General features: G+C 45.8%; 1 protein-coding gene across 1 annotated transcript in view; it reads right to left on the bottom strand.

Moving 5' to 3' along the window:
* GMPR (guanosine monophosphate reductase) overlaps nt 1-26,309 on the bottom strand; it is a 67,075-nt gene that overhangs the window by 37,752 nt on the left and 3,014 nt on the right. Inside the window, exons 2-4 of the mRNA XM_017521620.2 lie at nt 8,828-8,947; nt 4,732-4,815; nt 430-603 (exon numbers count right to left, since the gene is read on the bottom strand). Of these exons, the coding sequence (XP_017377109.1) occupies nt 430-603; nt 4,732-4,815; nt 8,828-8,947 (378 nt within the window). The remainder of the gene's footprint in view (nt 1-429; nt 604-4,731; nt 4,816-8,827; nt 8,948-26,309) is intronic.

The following is a 26,309-nucleotide window of genomic DNA, read 5'->3' as shown; positions in this document are numbered from 1 at the left end:
ATCTCAGCTCACTGCAGCCTCCATCTCCCGGGTTCAAGCAATTCTTCCTCAGCATCCCAAGTAGATGGGATTACAGGAATATGCCACCACACCTAGCTAATTTGTTTGTATTTTTAGTAGAGATGGGGTTTCACCGTGTTAACCAGGCTGGTCCTGAACTCCTGACCTCAGGTGATCTGCCCTCTGTGGCCTCCCAAAGTGCTGGGATTACAGGTGTGAGCCACCATGTCCAGCCGGAGATTTTATTTTTTATAGAGGAAAGCTAGTTTTCTGATCTTGCATATTAGCTGCCTAACCTTTCCCAAATGATCCTCAATTAGTCTTTGACTAAGGAGGCACCAAAAGCTCTGAAGAGAATTCAGCTCCCCCAGACACAATCAACAACTCCCTTGTGGCTTCCACATCTTGAGAATGTCCCACTGTACTTACCATAATGGTGTGTTCAGGAAATTTGGCACGGACGAGTTTCACGAATTCCACAAAATGTTCTGAATACCCATTGGCCACATCCAGGCAAATAAACTTAACCTGTGGCACTGCGTCCAGGATGCTGCTCATCTTTTCCAGATCGTTCTGCCCACTGCCTGAACTCACGGCTACGTGCTGCACCAAAATAAACCAAAAAGACAGGCATGAACAGTAGCATTCAGACATCAGACCCTGCCCCATCTGTACACCTATTCTGGGAGGGTACAGCAATCCTAATCAAATGCACAGTGCACCTGCTTCAGACACATGCAACAGCAGAGGTAAAGGGGATTCATTCATTAAATTACCTAAACTTTGGCCAGGCACAGTGGCTCATGCTGTAATCCCAGCACTTTGGGAGGCCAAGGCAAGCAGATCACCTGAGACTGGGAGTTCGAGACCAGCCTGACCAACGTGGTGAAACCCCGACTCTACTAAAAATACAAAAATTAGCTGAGCGTGGTGGCTCACGCCTATAATCCCAGCACTTTAAGAGGCCAAAGCAGATGGATCACCTGAGGTCAGGAGCTCGAGACCAGCCTGGCCAATGCAGTGAAACCCTGTGTGTACTAACAATATAAAAATTAGCCAGGCGTGGTGGCAGGTTACTGTAATCCCACTTACTTGGGAGGCTGAGGCAGGAGAATAGCTTGAACCAGGGAGGTGGAGGTTGCAGTGAGCCGAGACAGTGCCACCAGCCTGGGCAACAGAGCGAGATTCCACACCTCTCCCGCCCCCCAAAAATAGCTACTGGCATGAATGTGTCACATCAGGGAAACTCCAGGGAGGACAATGAGCGAGAACTAGTAAGTTTCCAGGAAGACGGAGAAATGGCCAATCAGCTCAGGCTTTCCCAAATGAAAGCTGGGGTGTTCACCCTGAGTGCCCTGCTTGGGCAGCGAGCGAGAGGAAAGTATCTAAAATGCCTCTGATAAACTCCTATTTTTCTCTCCCAATAAAATACTAGCACAGCATGTGACATAGTTTGGATATTGTCCTCACCCAAATCTCATGTTGAAATATGATCCCCAATGCTGGAGGTGGGGCCTGATGGGAGGTTTGGGTCATGGGGATGGATCCCTTATGAATAGCTTGGGCCATCCCCGTGGTGATCTCTCGGTCTGAGTCACAGGAGATCTAGTCGTTTAAAAGTGTGTGACCTCCCACCCTCTCTTTCTCTCACTCTCCCACTTCGTCTTCCATCATGATTGGAAGCTTCCAAAGTCCTCCCCAAAGGCAGATGGTGGCGCTAGGCTTCCCGTACAGCCTGCACAGCCATTAGCCAATTAAGACCTCCTTTCTTTATAAATGACCCAATTTCAGGTATTTCTTTAAAACAATGTAAGACCAGCCTAATACAGCATGCACATCTCAGCCTGTTCACAGAACTGCAAATCTCTTTTCCTATTAAAGGGGTAAAATCTCCCAAGGTGTGAAAACAAACCTGACATGATTGTTCACAATTGCACTTCTAAGTGTTTAAATCTGAGGCCACCATTCCCGCTCCTGTAACACCCTCATCCCTTAGCTTCCACCAGTGCCCTTGAAGCTCACACCTCTCTCTTCTTTGAACATCTGCCCTTTGGAAAAGGACTTATTTTCACTAATGTATGCCTTACTGAGACTAAGACATGGATTGTTTATATTTTAACCCTTATCTCTACACCCTGGGCCACATGAGTGACATATCTTAATATCCTTTATGTTATTCCCCCAAATCATAACAACGTGGCTGCAGCCCCGGGGCTGAGTGTGAGCTGATGGGTAAATGACACATATTTACTCCAGCCTCCTCTGTGCATTCACGCCTGGGCCTCGTGGTTCACAGCTCTGCCCTGCGCCAGCCCAATCCACACGCCCACTCCCCGTGGCACTAGAGCTCTGCTTTTTCATCTGACTTCATTTCTGTTAACTACACTATATGGAACTTGAGATTGGTTGCCTTCTCTCACTGCTCCTAAGTTTTTAACACGATCTCTTTTGCATTCACCTTTTATTTGGTGGCGGGGCAGTGAACTTACTAGTCCAGGTATCACATTCGGTAATGAAGGCCACGGTTCCAGTTAATGATACATTGCCAAAAATTCCCTTAAAGAAGTTGGAGGGAAGCCAGGTGCAGTGGCTCACACTTGTAATCCCAGCACTTTGGGAGGCTGAGGTGGGTGGATCATTTGAGGTCAGTTCGAGACCAGCCTGGCCAACATGGTGAAACCTCGTCTCTACTAAAAATATAAAAAATGAGCAGAGTGGGGTGGCACACACCTGTAATCCCAGCTACTCAGGAGGCTGAGGCAGGAAAATCACTTGAACCCAGGAGGCAGAGGTTGCAGTGAGCCAAGATCACGCCATTGCACTCCAGTCTGGGTAGCAAGGGCAAAACTCTGCCTCAAAAATAAATAAATAAATGTTGGAGGGAGGTCTAAGCAAAAGAAAAAAAGAAAATCATTATTCCCAAATTTACCATAGGGAAAAACAGAAGAAAGTGAAAACAAGCATAATTCACTTGAACACAGTATGGTAAAAACGAAGGACTTACTACTGAGTCAGAGTGATTTTATCTCCAAAACCACTTTCTCACTAATCAAAATTAAAGCACAGTAACAGCCACCACCAAAAGCCAGTGAGACCTTGAAAACAGTACGATCTGAAGTCACTTTCCCATCATAAATCATCTGATCAGCAGGGAGCGGCTCTAACCCAGGGAGACCTGCCTGTGGCTTCAGCTCAGAACCCTGGAATGCGGAAGGAGGAAACGCAGGCGTGTTGCGGTAGGGCTTTTTGTTGTTTTTGAAACGCTTGGGTTTTTAACCGCTTTGTTGAAGTATAATGACATACCATACAACCCAGCCATTCAACACGCACAGTTCAATGATTTTTAGTATATTTAGAGTTCTGTAACCATCACGATCGATTTTACATTTTCATAAACCTCCTAAAGGAAGTCCTATACTCCTTAACCACACTCCCTCCCCCCACTTCCTCAGGCCACTAATCTGTTTTATGACTTAGATTTGCCTATTCTGGACATTTCTTATAAATAAGATGGTAGACGCGTCTGGCCTTTGCATCTGGCCTTTTCCTTTTTTGAGACAGTTTCGCTCTCGTTGCCCAGGCTAGAGTCAAATCTCTGCTTGAATCTGCCTCCAGGATTCAAGCGATTCTCCGGCCTCAGCCTCCCAAGTAGCTGGGAGTACAGACCTGCACCACCTCGCCCGGCTAATTTTGGATTTTCAGTAGAGACGGGCTGTCTCCACGTTGGTCAGGATGGTCTCGAACTCCCGACCTCAGGTTATCCGCCTGCCTCGACTTCCCAAAGTGCCCGGATTACAGGTGTGAGTCACTATGCCTGGCCAGGTCTGGCCTTTTCACTTAGTGAAATGTCCTCCAGGTCAATCCATCCTGTAGCCCATGTCAGACGTTCATTCCCTCTATGGCTGAACAATAGCCCATTGCATGGATAGACCTTATTTTATGAGTCCTTTCACACACTAATACACATTTGGGTTGTGTCTACTTTTGAGCTATTATGAATAACGCTGCTGTGAACATTCATATTCAAGTTTTTCTGTGGACATGTGTTAATTTCTGTTGGGTCTACACCTAGAAGTGGAATTGCTGGGTCGCATGGTAACTCTTATGATTACAGTTCTGAAGAAATGACAGCTGTTTTCCAAAGCAGCTACACCATTTCCCATTCCCAGCAGTGAATAAGGGTTCCAATTTCCCCACATCCTCAACAATTATTTTCTTTTTTTTAAATAGAGATGGGGGTCTCACTGTGTTGACCAGGCTACCCTCGATCTCCTGGGTTCAAGCAATTCTCCCACCTTGGCATTCCAAAGTCCTGGGATTACAGGCATGAGCCACCATGTCTGGCTAATTATCTGTCCTTTTGATGATAGCGATCCCAGTGGAAATGTTGTTGTTTACTGAACTCTAAAACACTTTGTTAGAAGTTTTTTCTGCAGCCCAAAGACTAGATCTACCTTGGAGTACCTGGCAGGAAACACAGGTCTTTCCCAAGCTCTTGAGACATAACCATTCCTCTTTCAAGAGAAAATGGACATTTCTTACAGATAAATGCTAGTATTTTAATAACACGATACAGAAACGAGTTTCCTCAGCAAATCCCTGGCAATGGCACGGGGCTGGAGAAGCAGCGAACTCTTTACGACTCTCTGCTACTGCCTGAAATCCTCTTGACAGCTCTGAAGATGTAGTTCCCCCTGCAACACTGAACCGATCATCAGGCTGTGGTCCTACCTGCAGGCATTCCGGGTGATTTGTGGCAAAGAGCTTCCAGTCATCCAGGGAGTAATGCTTATGAATTGCTGTAAACATGGAGTGCTAGGAAACAAAACAGCACCATTAGGATGAGAAGCCAAGTGCAACCCCCCCGCCTCCATCTGGAGGTGGTAATCCCACCAGACAAAGGCATCAGTGTTCCTGCCATTCATGCTTGATTTACTTTGAGTATGCTCCTAGCAGCCATAACCAGACAAAGGTACAACCATTGAAATCACAAAACCCCGTTTCCCATTCTAATCTGATTAGGCATTGCTGCATTCAGCACTAAGGAGGCTCCGCCAGCAGGGAGGAGACGGATAAAAGAGAATTCTCAGAGCCCTGCCCGGCCCACCCAGGCTCCCTCTCACACCTGCATTAGGTCAAAAGCAGCACAGATGGTCCAAAGAGAGACCCATGCAGCAGGTCCACGGCCCAGGAGAAGGGCCATCCTAACACAAACTTCTTCTTAGCCAACCCTGAAGAACCTTACCTGATACGTGAAAGCTTTCTTTTGTATTCACAACCTGAACACTTCTTACTAAAAGGTAAATCCATCGGGCAGCTGGTATTCTTGAGGGTAGGAATGATATAAAGTGTAACCCTAAATCTATGATACTGCTCCTGCGTTTGTGTCAGTCTTTCCCACCTATGATTTCATTTAGTTTTTGGAACAACTTTGAACAGTATTATTATCATTATATGAGATGGAGTCTTACTCTGTCGTCCAGGCTGGAATGCAGTGGCATGATCTTGGCTCACTGCAACCTCCGTCTCCCGGGTTCAAGTAATTCTCCTACCTCAGCCTCCTGAGTAGCTGGGATTACAGGCACCTGCCACCACGCCCAGCTAATTTCTGCATTTTTATTAGATATGGGGTTGGCCAGGCTGCTCTCGAACTCCTGACCTCAGGTGACCTGCCCGCCTTTGCCTCCCAAAGTGCTTGGATTACAGGCGTGAGCCACTGCGCCTAGCCTGAACAGTATTAGCAGCTTTGTGGGCAGAAATGGAGCTGAAGAAATTTAAATTGGCCAGGCACATACAGGATCACGCCTGTAATCCCAGCACTTTAAAAGGCCAAGGCAGGAGGATTGCTTAAGCCCCGGAGCTCGAGACCACCCTGGCAACATGGCAAGACCCCATGTCTATTTAAAAAACAAGAAAAAGGGCCGGGCGCGGTGGCTCAAGCCTGTAATCCCAGCACTTTGGGAGGCCGAGGCGGGTGGATCATGAGGTCAAGAGATCGAGACCATACTGGTCAACATGGTGAAACCCCGTCTCTACTAAAAATACAAAAAAATTAGCTGGGCATGGTGGCGTGTGCCTGTAATCCCAGCTACTCAGGAGGCTGAGGCAGGAGAATTGCCTGAACCCAGGAGGCGGAGGTTGCGGTGAGCCGAGATCGCGCCATTGCACTCCAGCCTGGGTAACAAGAGCGAAACTCCGTCTCAAAAAAAAAAAAAAAAAAAAAAAAAAAAAAAAAAAAAAAAAAAAAAAAAAAAAAAAAAAACAAGAAACATTCAAACTTACAAAATTTGCTGGGCATGGTGGCACATACTTGTAATCCTAGCACTTTAGGACGATGAGACGGGTGGATTGCCTGAGGTCAGGAGTTCGAAACTAGCCTATCATGGTGAAACCTCATCTCTATTAAATACAAAAAATTAGCCGGGTAGGAGGGTGCACACCTGTAATCACAGCTACTCGGGAGGCTAAGGCAGGAGAATCACTTGAACCCAGGAGGTTGAGCTTGCAGTGAGCCAAGATCATGCCATTGCACGCCAGCCTGGCCGACCAGAGCAAAACTCCATCTCAAAAAAAAAAAAAAAAAAAAACTTACAAAATTTAACAACTGCTACAAACTTTAACAAGCGCACAGCCAGGAAGAGGTAGAGGCCAGAGTCAAACTCGGATCTGACTACGGAGATCGGACACCCAACCTCGTATAGAACAGAAGCCTCCCACCTAACTTCTCTGGGCTGCCTGTGTTCCATCTACAGCTTCTCATTCTAAACTTCTGTGACTTTGGTAACTTGCGCTAGCTCCATGGATCCTAGAAACAGGAAATTCGCAGTAGCCACCCATGGTTAGCTACACCAGTCTACGCTATTCCGTCAGTAGGGAGACTTCCTAGGAAAATGGGAAGAGCACAGCAAGTTCTAGATTTTCCCTGGATTATAATCTATTACCTGAATTAATCAGACTTGATAGTTCCCTGGTTCCCCTTGCTTTTTCACTAACACGATTCATTAGTAGCAATGGCTGATGACAGAGCAGAGCACGGAGAAGGTAAGGAGAAAAAAATACCAGTTCCTTAGCAATTAATTTATTAGCCTCTGGCCCAATGCTCAAGAGGGGCTGAGGTCTGACAGAAAATACCAGTGATCATGGAGTTGGGCGGACCACCTCTACTCCATTTTTGGAGCTCATAATTTATTTGAGAATCTTTTCCTTCGAATCACCGGCTAATAATGAATCTCAGCATCTCCTGTGGTTAGACTTGCTGCCCACAGTGAGAAACACTCCAAACTAATTGGATTTATTTTTTCACTTGGCAGGTATTATCCACAGGAGAGACAGAACCCCTGAGTGCAGCAGACATTCCACACTGAGGATGCAGAAGACGCTCTGCACCTCACCCATAAAGCTCCTGCCCACCAACAGGGTTTCCTTTATTTTTCCCAAAGCCAGGATACTCTTTTTAATTTAATTTTAACCAACAATACTTCTCAGATTGATCTACACAATGAATTTTTTTTTTTTTTTTTTTTTAGGGTCTTGCTCTGTCACCCAGGCTGGAATGCAGGGGCACAATCTTGGCTCACTGCAACCTTCGCCTCCCAGCTCAAGTGACCCTCCCACCTCAGCTTCCCGAGTAGCTAGGACCACAGGCTCACACCGCCACACCCAGGAAATTTTTGTGGTTTTTTGTAGAGATGAGGCTTCACCATGTTGCCCAGTCTGGTCTTGAACTCCTGAGCTCAAGCAATCCGCCTGCCTCTACCTCTCCAGATCCTGGGATTACAGGTGTGAGCCACTGCGCCCAGCCAAAGTCAGGATACTACCTACCCTCTTTATAGTAAATTAGGCCAGTGTAGTTGGCTAAAACAGACCTTGAGCGTGTACTATGATCTGTCCCTTTAAGTTGAGAGGTAAATTCCTTAAATTCTAAAGTCAGTTTGGGTTGGAATCCTGATTCTCTCTCTGTATATATCTGGCTAAGGGCCTAGGACAACTTACCTGCCCTTCCTCTCTCTGCCTCAGTTTCCTCATTTGTAAAAGGAACCTATCTTGTTGAGTTGTGTCAAGAATTAAGAGATACAGCTCCCCCCCACCAAAAAAAAAAAAAAAAGAGATACGGGCCAGGCACGATAGCTCAAGCCTGTAATCCCAGCACTTTGGGAGGTCGAGGCAGGCGGTTCACCTGAGATCAGGAGTTTGAGGCCAGCCTGGCCAACGTGGTGAAACCCCATCTCTACTAAAAACACAAAAATTAGTCAGGCATGGTGGCAAGCACCTGTAGTCCTAGCTACTTGGGAGGTTGAGGGAGGAGAATCATTTGAACCAGAGAGTGGACACTGCAGTGAGCCAAGATCACGCCTCTGCATTCCAGCCTGGGTAAAACAGCAAGACTCTGTCTCGAAAAAAAAAGAGAATTAAGAGATACATTATGTGCAGTGTTCTGCACATGAGCACCCGATACATGTATTTGGCATAATTATACAGTAAATGCTGCAGCAGACTGCATACAAAACAGCTCTGCCTTCATTTCAAAGGGACTGTCATTTTTTCTGCAATATGGCACTCTTCATGTTGTCTAGCTTCTCTTTGTATCTCTAACTTGCAAAACTATCACTGTCTCTTTCAGAGAAGCCATGAATTCAGATCTAGACCACCTCACTGAACACAATGCCCAGACATGGTCCACTTTCTGACTGACGGGGGAGACAGAGGATGACCCAAAGCGTCTCACATTTCTACTCTTCCCTGTGTCTGAATAAAGCCAGGGTGGGCTCCTGATAACTTGTCCATGTTGACAGCAGCAAAGGGAAAAAATAAAAACCTACCGCCTCACCTGTGACATCACAGCTGCCATCTCAAATGTGCCCACAGTGTCCATGTTGGCCACGATGATGGGAATCCCTGCGTAGGTCTGCTTTGAATTTCGAAACGTGAAGGTGCGTTCAAGATCCACCTGTTGGCAAAAAACAAACAAACAAAAAAAAAAAACAAAAACCAAATGGGAAAGAAATGAGTGCTTTGCTCTTATGTGAAATGTACAGAATTTCTGGAGTTTGGAGCGAGCAGGAACAATACAAAGGTCCCTGGGCGCTCTTAGGGGTGAAAGACAGGTATTCCAAAAGACACTGGAGTCCCCAAGGAAACCAAGTAACACACTGGATCTAGGCGCAAAAGCTGAAATGGGCTCCTCACCCTCCCTTGATCAAGCACCAGCAGAAGGCACTAGAAATTCCACCGAGACAAGCCCGTGGATCGGAAGCTCTCTCCTCCTTTCCCAGCCTCTCCAATCCCACAGCCGTCTTCTATCCGCATCCCAGAAGACCCACATATACGTTATCTTCTCCCCACTCCCAAGGCCTGGAGAAACCACTCCCCTCATAGGAGCACCTCCCCACTCTTCCTTGCCAACCACTGCCCTCCTCCTGAGCAGTCCCCACTTCTTACCTTTCACCTAGAGCCATCCTCTGAATTCCCCTGCAGTGAGTGCCACACCATGACCCCCTGGCCTTTCGCCCTCCACAGCTGCTTTAATGATGAGGATCTTTCAAAAAGCTGGTGAAAAGTACCTTGCACCCGTATGTTCCCATGTATCAGCACTTGTTCCTTTGATTTGCAAGGGGCTGGAGGGTTGGGGGGAGGCCCAGTTCGCCTGTAACTTCAAGATCAGGGCACGTAGGACTAACTTTGCTCTTGGCAATCCCGAACAGCAGCACAGACACAAGGGTGGCCTGGCAGAAGCCGCGTGCTAGAGCCAGGCCCTCACCAAGGGCTAGCAGAGTCCAAATCACTTCTCTGACCCAGGGCAGGTGCCAGCCTGTCTGCCCACCCACCAACCTCAGCCTGCTCTTATCCCAGGAAGGCTACCTCCTACAGGCTCCATTTCTCCAGTTCCTTCGTGGCTGGGATTGGCCAATGGAGGACTCTGGGTGGGAAACTGGAGGACAATGGCAGGGAGAGGTGGGGAGATGCCGCGGTAGCTCTCTCAGAACCCCTCTGTTAGGCAGCTTCTCCAGAGCAGCTCCACTGCCCCCAGGCCTGGAGAGGCCCACATGTTCCTTGTTCCAGCTTTCCCTAAGGAGCCCAGTCCATTCCTGGGCTCCAGAACACCGCCTCCTCCCTCTGACCCTCACCCTAGGGTGGGGTGGCTTCTTGCTGTTGCTGATCTCTGGGGTACTTCAATATCCTCAGTTGTGTGAGGATGCCCTGAATTCAATTCTATGTTTTCAACAGTCGGCACTGTTTGTTTCTCTGGCTGGACTCTGATGGACGCAGACCACATTAGAAGTGGGTGCTTCCCCAAGGGGAGCCAGCCAGAGGAACATAGGTGGGAACCGAATGCTTCTGAAGTAACTCAGACCTACATTAACCCTGGCTTCATGAATATACCGGCAAGAGTCATTTTCCTTCCTTTCTTTCCTTCTCCTCCCCCTCTTTCTTTCTTTCTAAGACGGAATCTCACTTTGTCGCCAAGGCTGGAGTGCAGTGGCGTGATCTTGGCTCACTGCTACCTCTGCTGCCCAGGTTCAAGGGATTCTCCTGCCTCAGCCTCCCGAGTAGCTGGGATTACAGATGCCTGCCATCGTGCCTGGCTAATTTTTGTATTTTTAGTAGAGACAGGGTTTCACCATCTTGGTCAGGCTGGTCTTGAACTCTTGACCTTGTGATCCACCTGCCTCAGCCTCCCATAGTGCTGGGATTACAGGCATGAGCCACTGCACCCAGGCAGCAAGAGTCATTTTCTGCCAGTGTTTATCGAGATATTTCTTTTATTTTTTTTTCACTTAAGACAGCGTGCACTCTGCAATCAGCATGAAGTCAGAAAACACCATGGATAGCTCAGGCCCTTTAGCCTTTTCATTTCTCTTGTTTCTCAACACAGGGTTCCGTGTCCAGAAAGCGTCCTGGGTGAGCGACATCATAAACATACTGCACAGGCCTCACACAGCCACCAATGAAGGAAAATGAGATGCGGTAAGGGCACGAACCTGCCCACTCTCCACTCCCTTCCCGACAACTCTGGGTTCTACTTCAGCGGAGCATGTGATGGCAGCATTCTGAAAGAGAACTGAAGGGCTCTACCCACTGCAACCTGCGTGCAGCTAATGGCCCTCTATCATTTGGCTTCGCACGCTTGAAATGATCAGAATTCCTTGGTCTCAAATTACTCTTCTATCCTCCAACAGGCACGGGGCTAGCAGCCGCACTGCACCCGGCTGAGATCACAATGGGTTTTTCTTGGCACTCCAAAACCTATCAGCAGGACACAAAACATAGAGCTCTTAATGGAAAAGGGCAGCCTTAACGGGAAACTCTTCCCCTCATTTCCAGTCCTTTTTATGAGGTAGCTCTTTGCCATCCTTAATTCTAAGAATGAGAAATAAAATGGTCGTCCCCAACTTGATCCGCCCAGACACACACACCTCAATAGCCCAGACCAGTTGTTCACTACCAGAGATAAACATTTTGAATATTTCAGCCTCACAGGAATGCTTGGCACTGAGTCCGGCACAGCCGGCCAATACGCCAAATATAGATTTGATTCCCTGAGCCTGACCTGAAAGGGAACATAAAGTAACAACCCCCCCCCAACCCCCCAACCCCACATCTCTGCTGCTCTCTAACAGGCCTTCATTAAAGCCAGTCCTACCACCCAACATGTCAGGGGTTCAGAGGTGCACGCGCGCCAGCATGGTGGCTCACACCGGTAATCCCAGTGCTTTGGGAGGCTGAGGCAGGCAGATCACTTGAGCTCAAGCATTCAAGACCAGCCTGGGCAACATGGTGAAACCCCGTCTCTATGCAAAATATAAAAAACTAGCGAGGCTTGGGTGGCGTGAGCCTGTAATCTCAGCTACTCAGGAAACTGACGTGGGAGGACTGACTGAGCCTGGGAGGTTGAGGCTGCAGTGAGCCACGATCATGTCACTGCATGCCAGCCTGAGTGACAGCGTGAGACCTTGTCTTAAAAATAATAAATAAATAAATAACAGAGGCCCACCTGCCACATTCCTAAATAATTCAATGTGATCAGTCCAACAAACAAATGGCTACTTATAAAATAGGTTCTAACCTCCTGTCCTAAAAAAAAAATTTCATTCACAACCAAATGGCTACATAAAATAGGTTCTGACCTCCTACCCTAAGAAAACAACTTCATTCACAACCAGAGAGGCAGCATGGCATGGCAACGGGGAGCTGGTCCTGGCCCAGTCCACCCCTCTTCCCTTCTCGCCCCAATCCTTATGTGTGCAAGATGAACAGCCCCCCACCTTCGGTCTGCAAATGAAGCTCTGTGCATACCACCTACCTGCCCACCAACATTGTTGCGTGCCCACTCTTGGGTTGCAGGTGAGCACGCCAGCAGCCTGGGTGGCCCTTGGAACACCCCAGCGCAAGAGGCCCATGCAGGCCAAGAATCAGCTCACCTGGGGAAGGATATCCAGGATCCTGAGTACCTGGAGCATGGCCTAAGGAACAGCATAGCCCACAGGCCCTACCCAGTGAGGAGGGATGCAATTAGGGGACAGACGTGGGACCCAGGACACGGGCTTCTTTTTCTAGTTCTACAGATAGCACCGAGTAATACAATTCTTTTTTTTTAGATGCACTTTTGCTCTTGTTGCCCAGGCTGGAGTACTATGGCGTGATATCAGTTCACTGCGACTTCTGCCTCCCAGGTTCAAGCGATTCTCCTGCCTCAGCCTCCTGAGTAGCTGGGATTACAGGAATGGGCCACCACGCCTGGCTAATTTTTGTATTTTTAGTGGACATGGGGTTTCTCCATGTTGGTCAGGCTGATCTCAAACTCTGGACCTCAGGTGATCTGCCCACCTCGGCCTCCCAAAGTGCTGGGATTACAGGCGTGAGCCACTGCTTCCAGCCCAGCAATTCTTTTATTTTGTACTTTATTATATAATCTATTCCATAGTTTGCTCATTATCTGCCTCACCTGTCTGAGTACAGGGACAATGTCTTCCAACTTTGTAGTCCTAGTGGGGCTCAAAAAGCATGGGATAAACTAGTGCACAGCTAAAAGGTAAGAAGAATACTACATTCTGGGCCTCAGCCTTTTGCAGTGTTTGGTGGCCCCAGCCCAGACCTTTTCGTGTGGATCCAAGCCCTGGGAGCTCACCACCAGTTGTCAAGCTCGTGAGAAGCTTGTGCCCAGCTGCAGTGCTACCAGCAAGGGCAGGCTTCCACAAACAAGAAGGGCTTCAGAGGCTGGCCCAGCACACCTGAGTGCACATCGGAATCCTCTTAGAAGTGGTTCCATTCATTTCGTTTCCTATGGTTTCCAATTAATCATTCCTTCACTACTTTTGGGAAAGACACGGGATAGTGAGCTCTGTCAGGGTAGTAGGTAGATAGCTAGACATGGACAGGAGGGGAGCTCCTGGGAAAGGGAAAGTCTGGGAAGGCTCACCTGGAGGGAACACCAAAAATTTACATATTAGTAGCATCTCTAATGCTGGAGTGGCTGGGAACTTGTCAGTCTTGGGTAGGAGGAAGAAGAGGTACCTATGCAGAAAGAAATATCCTAGAACCCTAAAACAGATTTACAAGAAAAAAACAAGCAAGCCCATTCAAAAGTGGGCAAAGGATATGAACAGACACTTTACAAAAGAAGACATATATGAGGCCAACAAACATACAAAAAAGTGCTCATCATCACTGGTCATTAGAGAAATGCAAATCAATACTACATTGAGATACCATCTCATGCCAGTTAGAATGGCGATCATTAAAAAATCTGGAGACAACAGATGCTGGAGAGGATGTGGGGAAATAGGAACACTTTTACACTGTTGGTGGGAGTGTAAATTACTTCAACCATTGTGGAAGACAGTGTGGCGATTCCACAAGGACCCAGAAATAGAAACTCCATTTGACCCAGCAATCCCATTAGTGGGTATATATCCAAAGGATTATAAATTGTTCTACTATAAAGACACATGCACACAAATGTTCATTGCAGCACTGTTTACAATAGCAAAGACTTGGAACCAACCCAAATGCCCATCGATGATAGACTGGACAGGGAAAATGTGGCACATATACACCATGGAATATTATGCCGCCATCAAAAACGATGAGTTCGTGTCCTTTGTAGGGACATGGATGAACCTGGAAACCAACATTCTCAGCAAACTGACACAAGAACAGAAAATCAAACACCGCATGTTCTCACTCATAGGTGGGTGTTGAACAAAGAGATCACATGGACACAGGGAGGGGAGCATCACACACTGGGGTCTGTTGGGGGGAAATAGGGGAGGGACAGCAGGGGGTGGGGAGTTGGGGAGAGATGGCATGGGGAGAAATGCCAGATATAGGTGAAGGGGAGGAAGGCAGCAAATCACGCTGCCATGTATGTACCTATGCAACAATCTTGCATGTTCTTCACATGTACCCCAAAACCTAAAATGCAATTTTAAAAAATTAAAGAGTTAGGAGTCCAGCTTGGGTAACATTGTAAAATCCCATCAAAAAAAAAAAAAAAAAATTGGAAGCAACTTTATATTTGTAAAACTCCTATTTTTTTCTAGCTGTAAATTGAAACTTACCCATCTTATGTCTTTTACAAAATAAAAAAGTATAATAAAATGTTAAATTCTTGTAGCACACATGTTTTATTAATTAAAAAAAAAAAAGAAAAGAAAGAACTCCTCTTAAGATGCCCCAATCATCATTCAGTCTGCAGTTAAAATGTCAGAATATTGCTAGCTACATGCTGATAAGGACAAAGGGGGCATTCTTAAGAGAAACCTGGCACCATAAGTACAGGTTAGGGCAGAGAAGGACATTCAAAAGAGATAGGCAGGCACAGGAGGTACAGACATGACTGCTGTGGATCTTCCTGGGGGGCGGGAAGGAGCCAGCCCCAACAGTAGCTTTGGACTGATCCCTGCCCATGTGACTTATCCAGCAGTGAGGATGTTCCACAAGCCTAAGAGGGGCATGTCGGGGACCTAAGGCAGGAGCAGAAAAACCAGACAATGAAAACAGGGGCAGAGACTTGAGACAGAGGCAGGAATGTGAAGAAGTCCAAAATAAAATTCCCTGCATAGGAATCTTGTGCTGTTTTCCTGCGTGATCAGCCCACTCCTACCTTAGGGCCTATTTTTTCTACAATAAGCTCTTTACACTGTATTTATTTTCAGTGAAGTTATCTGCCATCTTTGTACTGCCTCTGGGTGAAAATCTTTATTCCAAGTTAGACAAGAAGTGGGACATCTGCTCACTCCAGTAATAGCTCCGTTTCAGTTCGTATTTGCAGAACTGTGGGTGCTGAATAACTGGCGCACTGACTTTAAGTGGTGAAGAAGGAGGCCAGTAGGGGGCGCCAGCTGTCACACCGGGAGCAAGAAGGCCATGCAGTGTTCCAAGCTGCCAGAAGGGTGTGTGCTGCCACTACACTGTTAGCAGGAGGGCCCTGCAGTGTCCCTAGCTGCCAGAAGGTGGCACATGGGCACCACACCATGAGCAAGAGGACCCTGCAGTCTGGTTCCCAGCACAGGGTGTGCTGCCATGGCACTGTGAGCAAGAGGGCCTTGCAGTGCCCCGAGCGGACAGCAGGGGGTGTGCTGCCACTACACCGCAAGAGGATCCTGCATTGCCGTGGTTGCCAGCAGGGGGCGTACTGCCACTGCACTGTGAATAAGAGGGCCCTCCAAGTGCCCCAACCACCAGCAATGGACACGGTCACCACAGTGTAAGAGAGCCCTGCATTGGCCCTAGCAGCCAGCAGGGGGCGCCCAAGCCTGCGTTTTCAGATTCCTGAGGCTCCACCCCTGGCGTGCGTGGCATCACAGCGCCGGCAGCGGTCTGCGGACTTGTGTTCTACTCAGTACACACCTGGGGGGGACTGTGAGGGCGCAGCTGCGACCTCAGCACAGAACCCAGGGCGGGTTAGGGGGGATGGCACCTCCAGGGCAGAGCTGTATTCTCCTAAGCACAAACCTGGCAGGAAAGCAAAGGCAGAGCAGCATTCTCAGCACAGACCTTGGGGGACACTGCCTCACTTTGGGACAACTCCAGCTGCTTCCACAGTGAGTAAATCCTTCCCATTTGCAGACCTGACGGTTGAGGGTTAGAGACTGGTAAGAACATCTCCATGGACGATGGCCGATTAGGAGCAGCTCTGGATTGCAGCTGCCAGCGACAGTGCGGAGGGTGAGTGGATGCTGCAATTTCCAGATTGATTTTTATTGCCCACAGGCCAGGAGATTCCCAAGCAGAGGAGCGTGACTGGTTGCCAGGGCGGCTGTTCTGGCCAGCACCGTGGGTCTCCGCACAAAAAACTCACCCAGGTCCAGGCGCCATTTCAGCTGATTACTGGAGCGCCTGGGAGACAGACTCGCCCATTTAACTGATAAAACGGACTGAAACAGGGAGACAGGCCAGGAGATTGCCGGGCAAAAAGCACCACGAATCTCCAGAGCGGCTGTTTCAGCCGGCGCAGTGGGTCGCCGCACAAGAAATCACACAGATCCCGGGTGCCTTTTCAACAGGCGATTGGAACACCTGGGAGACAGAGTCACCCATTCAACTGATAAAAAGGGTACTGAAACAGACAGGCCAGGAGATTCTAGGGCAGAAAAGTGCCACTGGCCTCCACATGGCTGTTTCAGCTGGCTCAGCGGGTCTCTGTAGAAAATCTCACACAAATCCAGGCACCTTTTCAGCTGGTGGCTGGAACAGCTGGGAGACAGAGTCACCCATTCAACTGAGGAAAAAAAAAGGGGGTCTGAGACAGGAAGCCAGGTGATCAGGCTTGGCCAGTCCTACCCCCAAAAATCCAGCAATCTGAAATGCTCTGGATTGAGAGATTCACAGCAAGCACAGCTGAACCCAGGACAGTCCAGCTCTGTGGGGGAGGGGCGTCTGCCATTACTGAGGTGGCCCACCACTGCCGAGGCAGCCTGCCATTACAGAGAGAGTTCACCATTACAGATTAGGGCTGCCATTGCTGAGGCAGTTCTAACTACACCCCTATAAACAGGGCTGCAGGGAAGTTCACACAGAAGCTGGGCGGAGCCCACAGCAGCTCAACAACACCTCTACTGGCAGACTGTGACTAGGCTGCCTCCTCGCTGGGCAGGGCAGCCCTGAAAAAAGGCAGCAGCATGACAGAAAGTTATAAATAAAGCCCTACCTTCTGTGACACAGCACCTGGGAAAAAAAGGAGGTTATGAGTTCTGCTGCAACACACTTAAACATACCTGCCCAGTAGCACTAAACGGAACAGAGCTCACAGCTCAGCACCTGAGCTCCTATAAAGGACAGACTGTCTCATCAAGCAGCTCCCTGATGCCTGAATATCCAGAGTCACCTCATAAAGGAGAGCTCAGACTGACATCTGGTGGGTATCTTTCTGGAACAAAGATAGCAGAAGAAGAAACTGGCAGCAACCCTTACTGTTCTGCAGCTGCTGCAGGGGATCCCCAGGCAAGCAGGGCCTGGAGTGGACCTCCAGCAGTCCTACAGCAGAGGGGCCTGACTGTTAGAAGGAAAACTAAGAAACAGAAAGAAATAACTTCATCATCAACAAACTGGATGTCACTCAGAGACCCCATCTGAAAGTCACCAACTATAAAGACCACAGGTAAATAAATCCATAAAGATGGAAAGAAACCAGCACAAAAACGATGAAAACACCCAAAACCAGAATGCTTCTCCTCCTCCAAGGGATCCCAACTCCTCACCAGCAAGGGAACAAGGCTAGATGGAGAATGACGCTGATGGATTGACAGAAACAGGCTTCAGAAGGTGGGTAATAACAAACTTCTCTGAGCTACAAGAACATGTTCTAACCCAATGCAAAGAAACTAAGAACCTTGAAAAAAGGTTTGATGAAATGCTAACGGGAATAAACAGCTTAGAGAGGAATATAAATGAATTCATGGAGCTGAAAAACACAACACGAGAACTTCATGAAGCATACACAAGTTTCAATAGCCGAATTGACCAAGCAGAAGAAAGGGTATCAGAGGTCCAAGATCAAAGAAATAAAATGAGAAGGCAAGATTAGAGAAAAAAAGAGTAAAAAGAAATGAACAAAGCCTCCAAGAAATATGGGATTATGTAAAAAGACCTAATCTACGTTTGATAGGTGTACCTGAATGTGACGGAGACAATGAATCCAAGCTGGAAAATACTCTTTAGGATATTATCCAGGAAAATTTCCTCAACCTAGCAAGGCAGGCCAATATTCAAGTCCAGGAAATACAGAGAACACCACAAAGATATTCCTCAAGAAGAACAACCCCAAGGCACATAATCGTCAGATTCACCAGGGTTGAAATGAAGGAGAAAATGCTAAGGGCAGCCAGAGAGAAAAGTCGGGCTACCCGCAAAGGGAAGCCCATCAGACTCACAGTGAATCTCTCTGTAGAAATCCTACAAGCCAGGAGAGGGTGGGGGCCAATATTCAACATCCTTCAAGAAAAGTACTTTCGACCTAGAATTTCATATCCAGCCAAACAGTTTCATAAGCGAAGGAGAAATAAAATCCTTTGCGAACAGGCAATTACTCAGAGATTTCATTACCACCAGGCCAGCTTTACAAGAGCTCCTGAAAGAATCATGAATCATAGAAAGGAACAACTAGTACTAGCCGCTCCAAAAACATACCAAATGGTAAAGAGCATCGACACAATGAAGAAATTGTGTCAACTAATGGGCAAAACACCTAGCTAGCATCAAAATGGCATGATCAAATTCATACAACAATATTAACCCTAAATGTAAATGGACTAAATGCCCCAATCAAAAGACACAGACTGGCAAATTGGATAAAAAGCCAAAACCCATTGCACATGCAAGGATACACAAAGCATCAAAATAAAGGGATGGAGGAAGATTTACCAAGCAAATGGGGAGCAAAAAAAAGCAGGAGTTGCAATCCTAGTTTCTGATAAAATAGACTTTAAACCAACAAAGATCCAAAGAGACAAAGAAGGACATTACATAATGGTAAAAGGACCAGTGCAACAAGAAGAGCTAACAATCCTAAATATATACCCACTCAATACAGGAGCACCCAGATACATAAAGCAAGTTCTTAATGACCTACAAAGAGACTTAGACTCCCACCCAATAATAGTGGGAGACTAACACTCCACTGTCAATATTAGACAGATCAACAAGGCAGAAAATTAACAAGAATATCCAGGACTTGAACTCAGACCTGGACCAAGCTAACCTAATAGACACTTACAGAACTCTCCATCCCAAATCCACAGAATATATATTCTTCTCAGCACCACATCATACCTGCTCTAAAACTGACCACATAATTGGACGTAAATCACTCCTCAGCAAATGCAAAAGAATGGAAATCATAACAAACAGTCTCTCAGACCACAGTGCAATCAAGTTAGAACTCAGAATTCAGAAACTAAGAACCACACAGCTTCATGGAAACTGAACTGGCTATTGAATGTTCACTGGATAAACAATGAAATGAAGGCAGATATAAAGATGTTATTTGAAACCAACAAGAACGAAGACACAACATACCAGTATCTCTGGGACACATTTAAAGCAGTTTCTAGAGGAAAACATATAGTAATAAATGCCCACATGAGAAGTAAGGAAAGATCTAAAATCAACACCCTAGCATCAAAATTGAAAGAGCTAGAGCAGGAAGATCAAAAAAACTCAAAACCTAGCAGAAGACAAGAAACAACTAAGATCAGAGCAGAACTGAAGGAGATAGAAACACAAAAAACCCTTCAAAAAAANAAAAAAAAAAAATCAATAAATCCAGGAGCTGGTTTTTTGAAAAGATCAACAAAATAGACCACTAGCCAGATTAATAAAAAGGAAAAGAAAAAATAATCAAATAGATGCAACAAAAAATGATAAAGGGGATATCACCACAGATTCCACAGAAATACAAACCACCATCAGAGATTATTACAAACAGCTCTATGCACATAAACGAGTAAACCTGAAAGAAATGGATAAATTCCTGGACACTTGCATCCTCCCAAGCCTAAACCAGGAAGAAGCCGAAACCCTGAATAGACCAATAACAAGGGCTGAAGTTGAGGCAGCAATTAATAGCCTACCAACCAAAAAGAGCCCAGGTCTAGATGGGTTCACAGTCAAGTTCCACCAGACATACAAAGAGGAGCTGGTATCACTCCTTCTGAAACCATTCCAAACAATCCAAAAAGAAGGAATCCTTCCCAAATCATTTTATGAGACTAACATCATCCTGATACCAAAATCCAGCAGAGACTCAAAAAGAAAAGAAAACTTCAGGCCAATATCCATGATGAAAATAGATGCAAAAATCTTCAATAAAATAGTGGCAAACTGATTGCAGCAGCACATCAAAAAGTTTATCCATCACAATCAAGTAGGCTTCATCCCAGGGATGCAAGGCTGGTTCAACATACGCAAGTCTATAAACGTAATTCACCACATAAACAGAACCAAAGGCAAAAACCACATGATTATCTCAATAGATGTAGAGAAGTCTTTTGACAAAATTCAACAGCCCTTTATGCTAAAAAGGCTCAGTAAACTAGCTATTGATGGAACGTATCTCAAAATAATAAAAGCTACTTAAGACAAACCCACAGCCAATATCATATTGAATGGGCAAAAACGGGAAGCATTCCCTTTGAAATCTGGCACTAGACAAGGATGCCCTCTCTCACCACTCCTATTCAATATAGTATTGGAAGTTCTAGTCAGAGCAATCAGGCAAGAAAAAGAAAGTGTATTCAATTAGAAAAGGAAGAAGTCAAATTGTCTATTTGTAGATGACATGACTGGATATTTAGAAAACACCACTGTCTCAGCCCAAAATCTCCTGAAACTGATAAGTAACTTCAGCAAAGTCTCAGGATATAAAATCAATGTGCAAAAATCATAAGCATTCCTATACACCAATAGCAGACTTAAAGAGGGTCAAATCAAGAACGAACTGCCATTCCCAATTGCTACAAAGAGAGTAAAATACCTAGGAATACAACCAGCAAAGAATGTTAAGGACCTCTTCAAGGAGAACTACAAACCATTGGTCAAGGAAATAAGAGAAGATGCTAACAGGTGGAGAAACATTCCATGCTCGAAGAATCAATATCATGAAAATGGCCATACTGCCCAAAGTAATTTACAGATTCAATGCTATCCCCATCAAGCTACCAATGACCTTATTCACAGAACTGGAAAAAAACCACCTTAAACTTCATATGGAACCAAAAGAGAGCCCACATAGCCAAGTCAATTCTAAGCAAAGAGAACAAAGCTGGAGGCATCACAGTGCCTGGCTTCAAACTATACTACAAGGCTACAGTAATCAAAACAGCATGATACTGGTACCAAAAGAGATATAGACCAATGGAACAGAACAGAGGCCTCAGAGGCAACACCACACATCTACAACCATCTGATCTTTGACAAACCTGACAAAAACAAGCAATGGGGAAAGGATTCCCTGTTTAATAAATGGTGTTAGGAAAACTGCCTAGCAGTGTGCAGAAAGCAGAAACTGGGCCCCTTCCTGACACCTTACACTAAAATTAACTCCAGATGGATTAAAGACTTAAGCATAAGACCTAACAACATAAAAACCCTAGAAGAAAATCTAGGCAAAACCATTCAGGACATAGGCATAGGCAAGGACTTCATGACTAAAACACCAAAAACATTGGCAACAAAAGCCAAAATAGACAAATGGGATCTAATCAAACTCCACAGCTTCTGCACAGCTAAAGAAACACTCATTAGAGTGAATCGGCAACCAACAGAATGGGAAAAAATTTCTGCAATCTAACCATCTGACACAGGGCTAATATCCAGAATCTACAAAAAACTAAAACAGATTTATAAGAAACAAACCCATTCAAAAATAGGTGAAGGATATGAACAGACACTTTATAAAAGATGACATTTATGAGGCCAACAAACATATGAAAAAATGCTCATCACTGGTCATTAGAGAAATGCAAATCAAAACCACATTGAGATACCATCTCACACAGTTAGAATGGCGATGGTTAAAACATCTGGAGACAGATGCTGGAGAGGATGTGGAGAAATAGGAACACTTTTACACTGTTGGTGAGAGTGTAAACTAGTTCAACCATTGTGGAAGACAGTTTGGCACTTCCTCAAGGATCTAGAAATAGAAATTCCATTTGACCCAGCAATCCCATTACTGGGTATGTATCCAAAGGATTATAAATCATTCTACTATAAGGACACATGCACACGAATGTTCACTGCAGCACTGTTTACAACAGCAAAGACTTGGAACCAACCCAAATGCCTGTTGATGATAGACTGGACAGGGAAAATGTGGCACATACACACCATGGAATACTATACAGCCATAAAAAACAATAAGTTTGTGTCCTTTGTAGGGACATGGATGAATCTGGAAACCATCATTCTCAGCAAACTGACACAAGAACAGAAAATCAAACACCGCATGTTCTCATTCATAGGCGGGTGTTGAACAGTGAGAACACATGGACACAGGGAGGGGAGCATCACACACTGGGGTCTGTGGGGGGGCAACAGGGGAGGTACGGGGTAGTGGGGAGTTGGGGAGAGATAGCATGGGGAGAAATGCCAGATATAGGTGATGGGGAGGAAGGCAGCAAACCACATTGCCATGTATGTACCTATGCAACAATCTTGCATGTTTTTCACATGTTTTACCCCAAAACTTAAAATGCAATATTATACACACACACACACATATAAATAACATCTCCGTGTGGAAAAGTGGACACCAAAAGCCTCTGAATCCTGCACACCAAGGTTCTCCCCACCCAAGGCCAGGTGGCCACAGGGCAAGGTCCACACCCCACCTCAAAACACAAATAGAGCGTTCCTAAGGCATATATGACATCCGAAATACGCATACAACACCCACAGTGCTCATGTAGAAAACGTCTGTAATGCTAATGCAAAGCCTCAGTACAAAAATGTTAATATAAAATCCGCACTGCTACCCACACGACCCTGCCCATACAGCACTTTTAATAACACTGATATCAGTGCAAACATGGTTAGGGTTTAGAGGTTAGAAGAATTTTAAGCAAAATAAATTAAAACAATTATATGAGCAAAGCAATGATTCATGAATCATGGCTGAAGCACCAGAATGGAACACAGGGCTTGGGGCTAAGTGAGGTTTCTCCTTGGCTCCAGCTAGGTCACTGCATATTATGGGATGGTTACCTCAGTGTCACTGGCCATACAGCCAATTGGCGGCTGGGCTTTTTGTCCTTGACTGTGTTTGGTTTGTTCATTTGTCAGTTTAAATGCCTCCAAGTTCGGTTTCCGTTTGCTTAGGGAAGACCTCAGGCAAGCGGCCGCCTTTTTCGTTTTAACATGTCAAAACCATAATTCATTTTCATTTTATTTTCTTGGCATTAATAGAAGTAAATTCACCTCTTTGTTGTTATTCAGAAAGTCGGTTAAATTGGCAACCTATCTGTGATGGTGCATAAAATAATGTCTTTTAATCATTGGCATCTTAGATCAACTATGTTAACCCTATTAAGCTTTGTTATTAAACTATAACAGGAGTTGAGCTTCCTTTTTTTTCTCCTAGACTTTAACCATTCAAAATACACTCAAGCATCTCCTAATGATGGGCACACTTTCTTAGAAATTTGTCCTTAGTCGTTTCATTTTTGTCCGAACACCATAGAATGTCCTCATAAAACCTAGACGGTGTAGCCCACTGCACACGTAAGTTATATGGTATAGCCTATTGCTCCCAGGCTACACACCTGTATAGTCAGCTGTCACACCATGGTGACTGTGGATTGTGATCCCAAAATACCTGAGGCAGGTCTCAGTCAATTTAGAAAGCTTATTTTGCCAAGGTAAAGGACATGCCCATGACACAGCGTCAGGAGGTTCTGATAACAGGTGCCCAAGGTGGTCAGGGTAGAGCTTGCTTTTATACATTATAGGGAGACATGAGACACTACTCAATATGTGTAGCATGTACAGTCGTTTGGTCCAGTAAGGCAGAACAATCAGAAGCAGGAAGTGGGGATGCTTCCAGGTCACAAGTAGATAAGAGGCAAAAGGGTGCATTCTTTTGAATCCTTGATCAATACACAGTAGAAACTGTATTTTACTGAATACAGAGTAGAAACAGTGTATTCTACTGAATACAGAGTGGAAACTGTGTATTCTACTGAATACACAGTTTAGTCTGGCTCAGTGAATCTGCATTTTTACATATACAGTAGGGCAGAGGAATGGCACAATCTCAGCCCACCACAATCTCTACCTCTTGGGTTCGAAGGATTCCCTTGCCTCAGCCTCCCGAGCAGCTGGTATTACAGGCATGCACCACCACGCCTGGCTAATTTTTGTATTTTAGTAGAGTTGGGGTTTCTCCATGTTTGTCAGGCTGGTCTCAAACTCCCAACCTCAGGTGATCTGCCTGCCTTGGCTTCCCAAAGTGCTGGGATTACAGGCATAAGCCACCACGCCTGGCCAGGAAGCATATTTTGATTCTGATATTGTCAACTGTTTTTCAGGCAGAACTTGCTTTCCTTGAAGCATTAAATACTGCTTTGATATTTTATTGCAGAAATAAAGCACAGATCCCTTTTTATCATTATATTCATTACTAGCTATACTGACACCTAAATTTAGAAACATTCCAGAGTCTGTGCTTCCACACTGCAGCTGCCCCAAACTTCATCAATCACCACCTTTGTGCTGGAGACAAGGTGTTTATTTGGAGTGTTTCCCTAGGCGATTCTAATGCATTCATGACTCAGAACAACACTAGTCAAACCCTTTAATTTTCCAAAGCAAAATTTACCAAGGCCCTTAAGGGTTGAATTATGTCTTCCCCCCAAAAAATGTTCAAGTCCTAACCTCCAGTACCTGTAAATGTGACCTTATTTTTAAAATAGGGTCATTGCAAACAATCAAGATCAGGTGAGGTCAAGAGCATGAGCCGTAGTCCAATATTACATGTTCTTATGAAAAGAAGAAATTGCTGGGTGCAGTGGCTCATGCCTATAATCCCAGCACTTTGGGAGGCTGAGGCGGGCGGATCACCTGAGGTCAGGAGTTCAAGACCAACCTGACCAACATGGAGAAATCCTGTCTCTACCAAAAATACAAAATTAGCTGGGCGTAGTGGCGCATGCCTGTAATCCCAGCTACTTGGGAGGCTGAGACAGGAGAATCACTTGAACCCAAGAAGCAGAGGCTGGGGTGAGCCGAGATCTCGCCATTGCACTCCAGTCTGGGTAACAAAAGCAAAACTCTGTCTCAAAAATAGTTTTTTAAAAAGGAGAAATTTGGACACAGATATACACATAGGGAGAACCTCATGTGGAGATGAAGGCAGAGATTGGGGAGAACTGTCAGCAATCCGGCAGAAGCTGGGAGGAGGGCAAGAACCAGATTCTCCCTCCCACCCTCAGAAGGGATCAAGCCTGCCAACATCTTGGTCTGGGACTGCTACCTTCCAGGGCTGTAAGATAATCAATTCTTGTGACTTAAGCCACCACGTATATGGTGCTCAGTTATTATAGCAACCCCAGGAAACCGGCGTACAGGCAAAGTTTAAAAAAAAAAAAAAAAAAAAAGTAATCAGTGACAGAGCTTGGACTAAAACACAAGTATCCTTCCTCCCAGCCATTCTGCCATGTTCTCGTCCCTCTCAGACCAACCAGTAGCAGATGGTGAAAGCTAGACCAGAACTCTTCTCCCTGGACTGCTGGGGAAAAAACTGCTATGGAGTTTTAAGCAGACTGAACATCTATTGAGTCTTCCCTGTCCTAAAACAAAATCAGTAATTTGCTGCAATTCTCTTCAATGCCTGACAATGTATTAAGTTTTTTGGGGGGATATTTTTAGTTTTTAATTATTATTGGCCGGGCACCGTGGCTCACGCCTGTAATCCCAGCACTTTGAAAGGCCGAGGCAGGAGGATCACCTGAGGTCAGGAGTTTGAGACCAGCCTGGCCAACATGGTGAAACCCTGTTTCTACTAAAAATATAAAAACTATCTGGGTGTGGTGGGCGCCTGTAATCCCAGCTTCTCGGGAGCCTGACGCAGGAGAATGGCTTGAATCCACATGCGGAGGTTGCAGCAAGTCATTACCACCGCACTGCACTCCAGCCTGGGTGACAGAGCGAGACTCTGTCTCAAAATAAATAACTAAATTCTTACTAGCTTAAGGACTAGGTTAGAATGTTAGAGCCAGAAATGGGTTCCAAGGAAGAAAACAGGGAGAATGCAGGCTCCCCAGCCTATCAAATGAAAGCCAAGGTCTTGCCTCTATCCACAAACTTGTCACTTC

Source organism: Cebus imitator, unplaced genomic scaffold, assembly GCF_001604975.1.
Source record: "Cebus imitator isolate Cc_AM_T3 unplaced genomic scaffold, Cebus_imitator-1.0 Scaffold21, whole genome shotgun sequence".
NCBI classification, from domain to species: domain Eukaryota; kingdom Metazoa; phylum Chordata; class Mammalia; order Primates; family Cebidae; genus Cebus; species Cebus imitator.
Note: the sequence above shows the minus strand (reverse complement) of the source record. Positions and strands in the feature narration are given on the sequence as shown.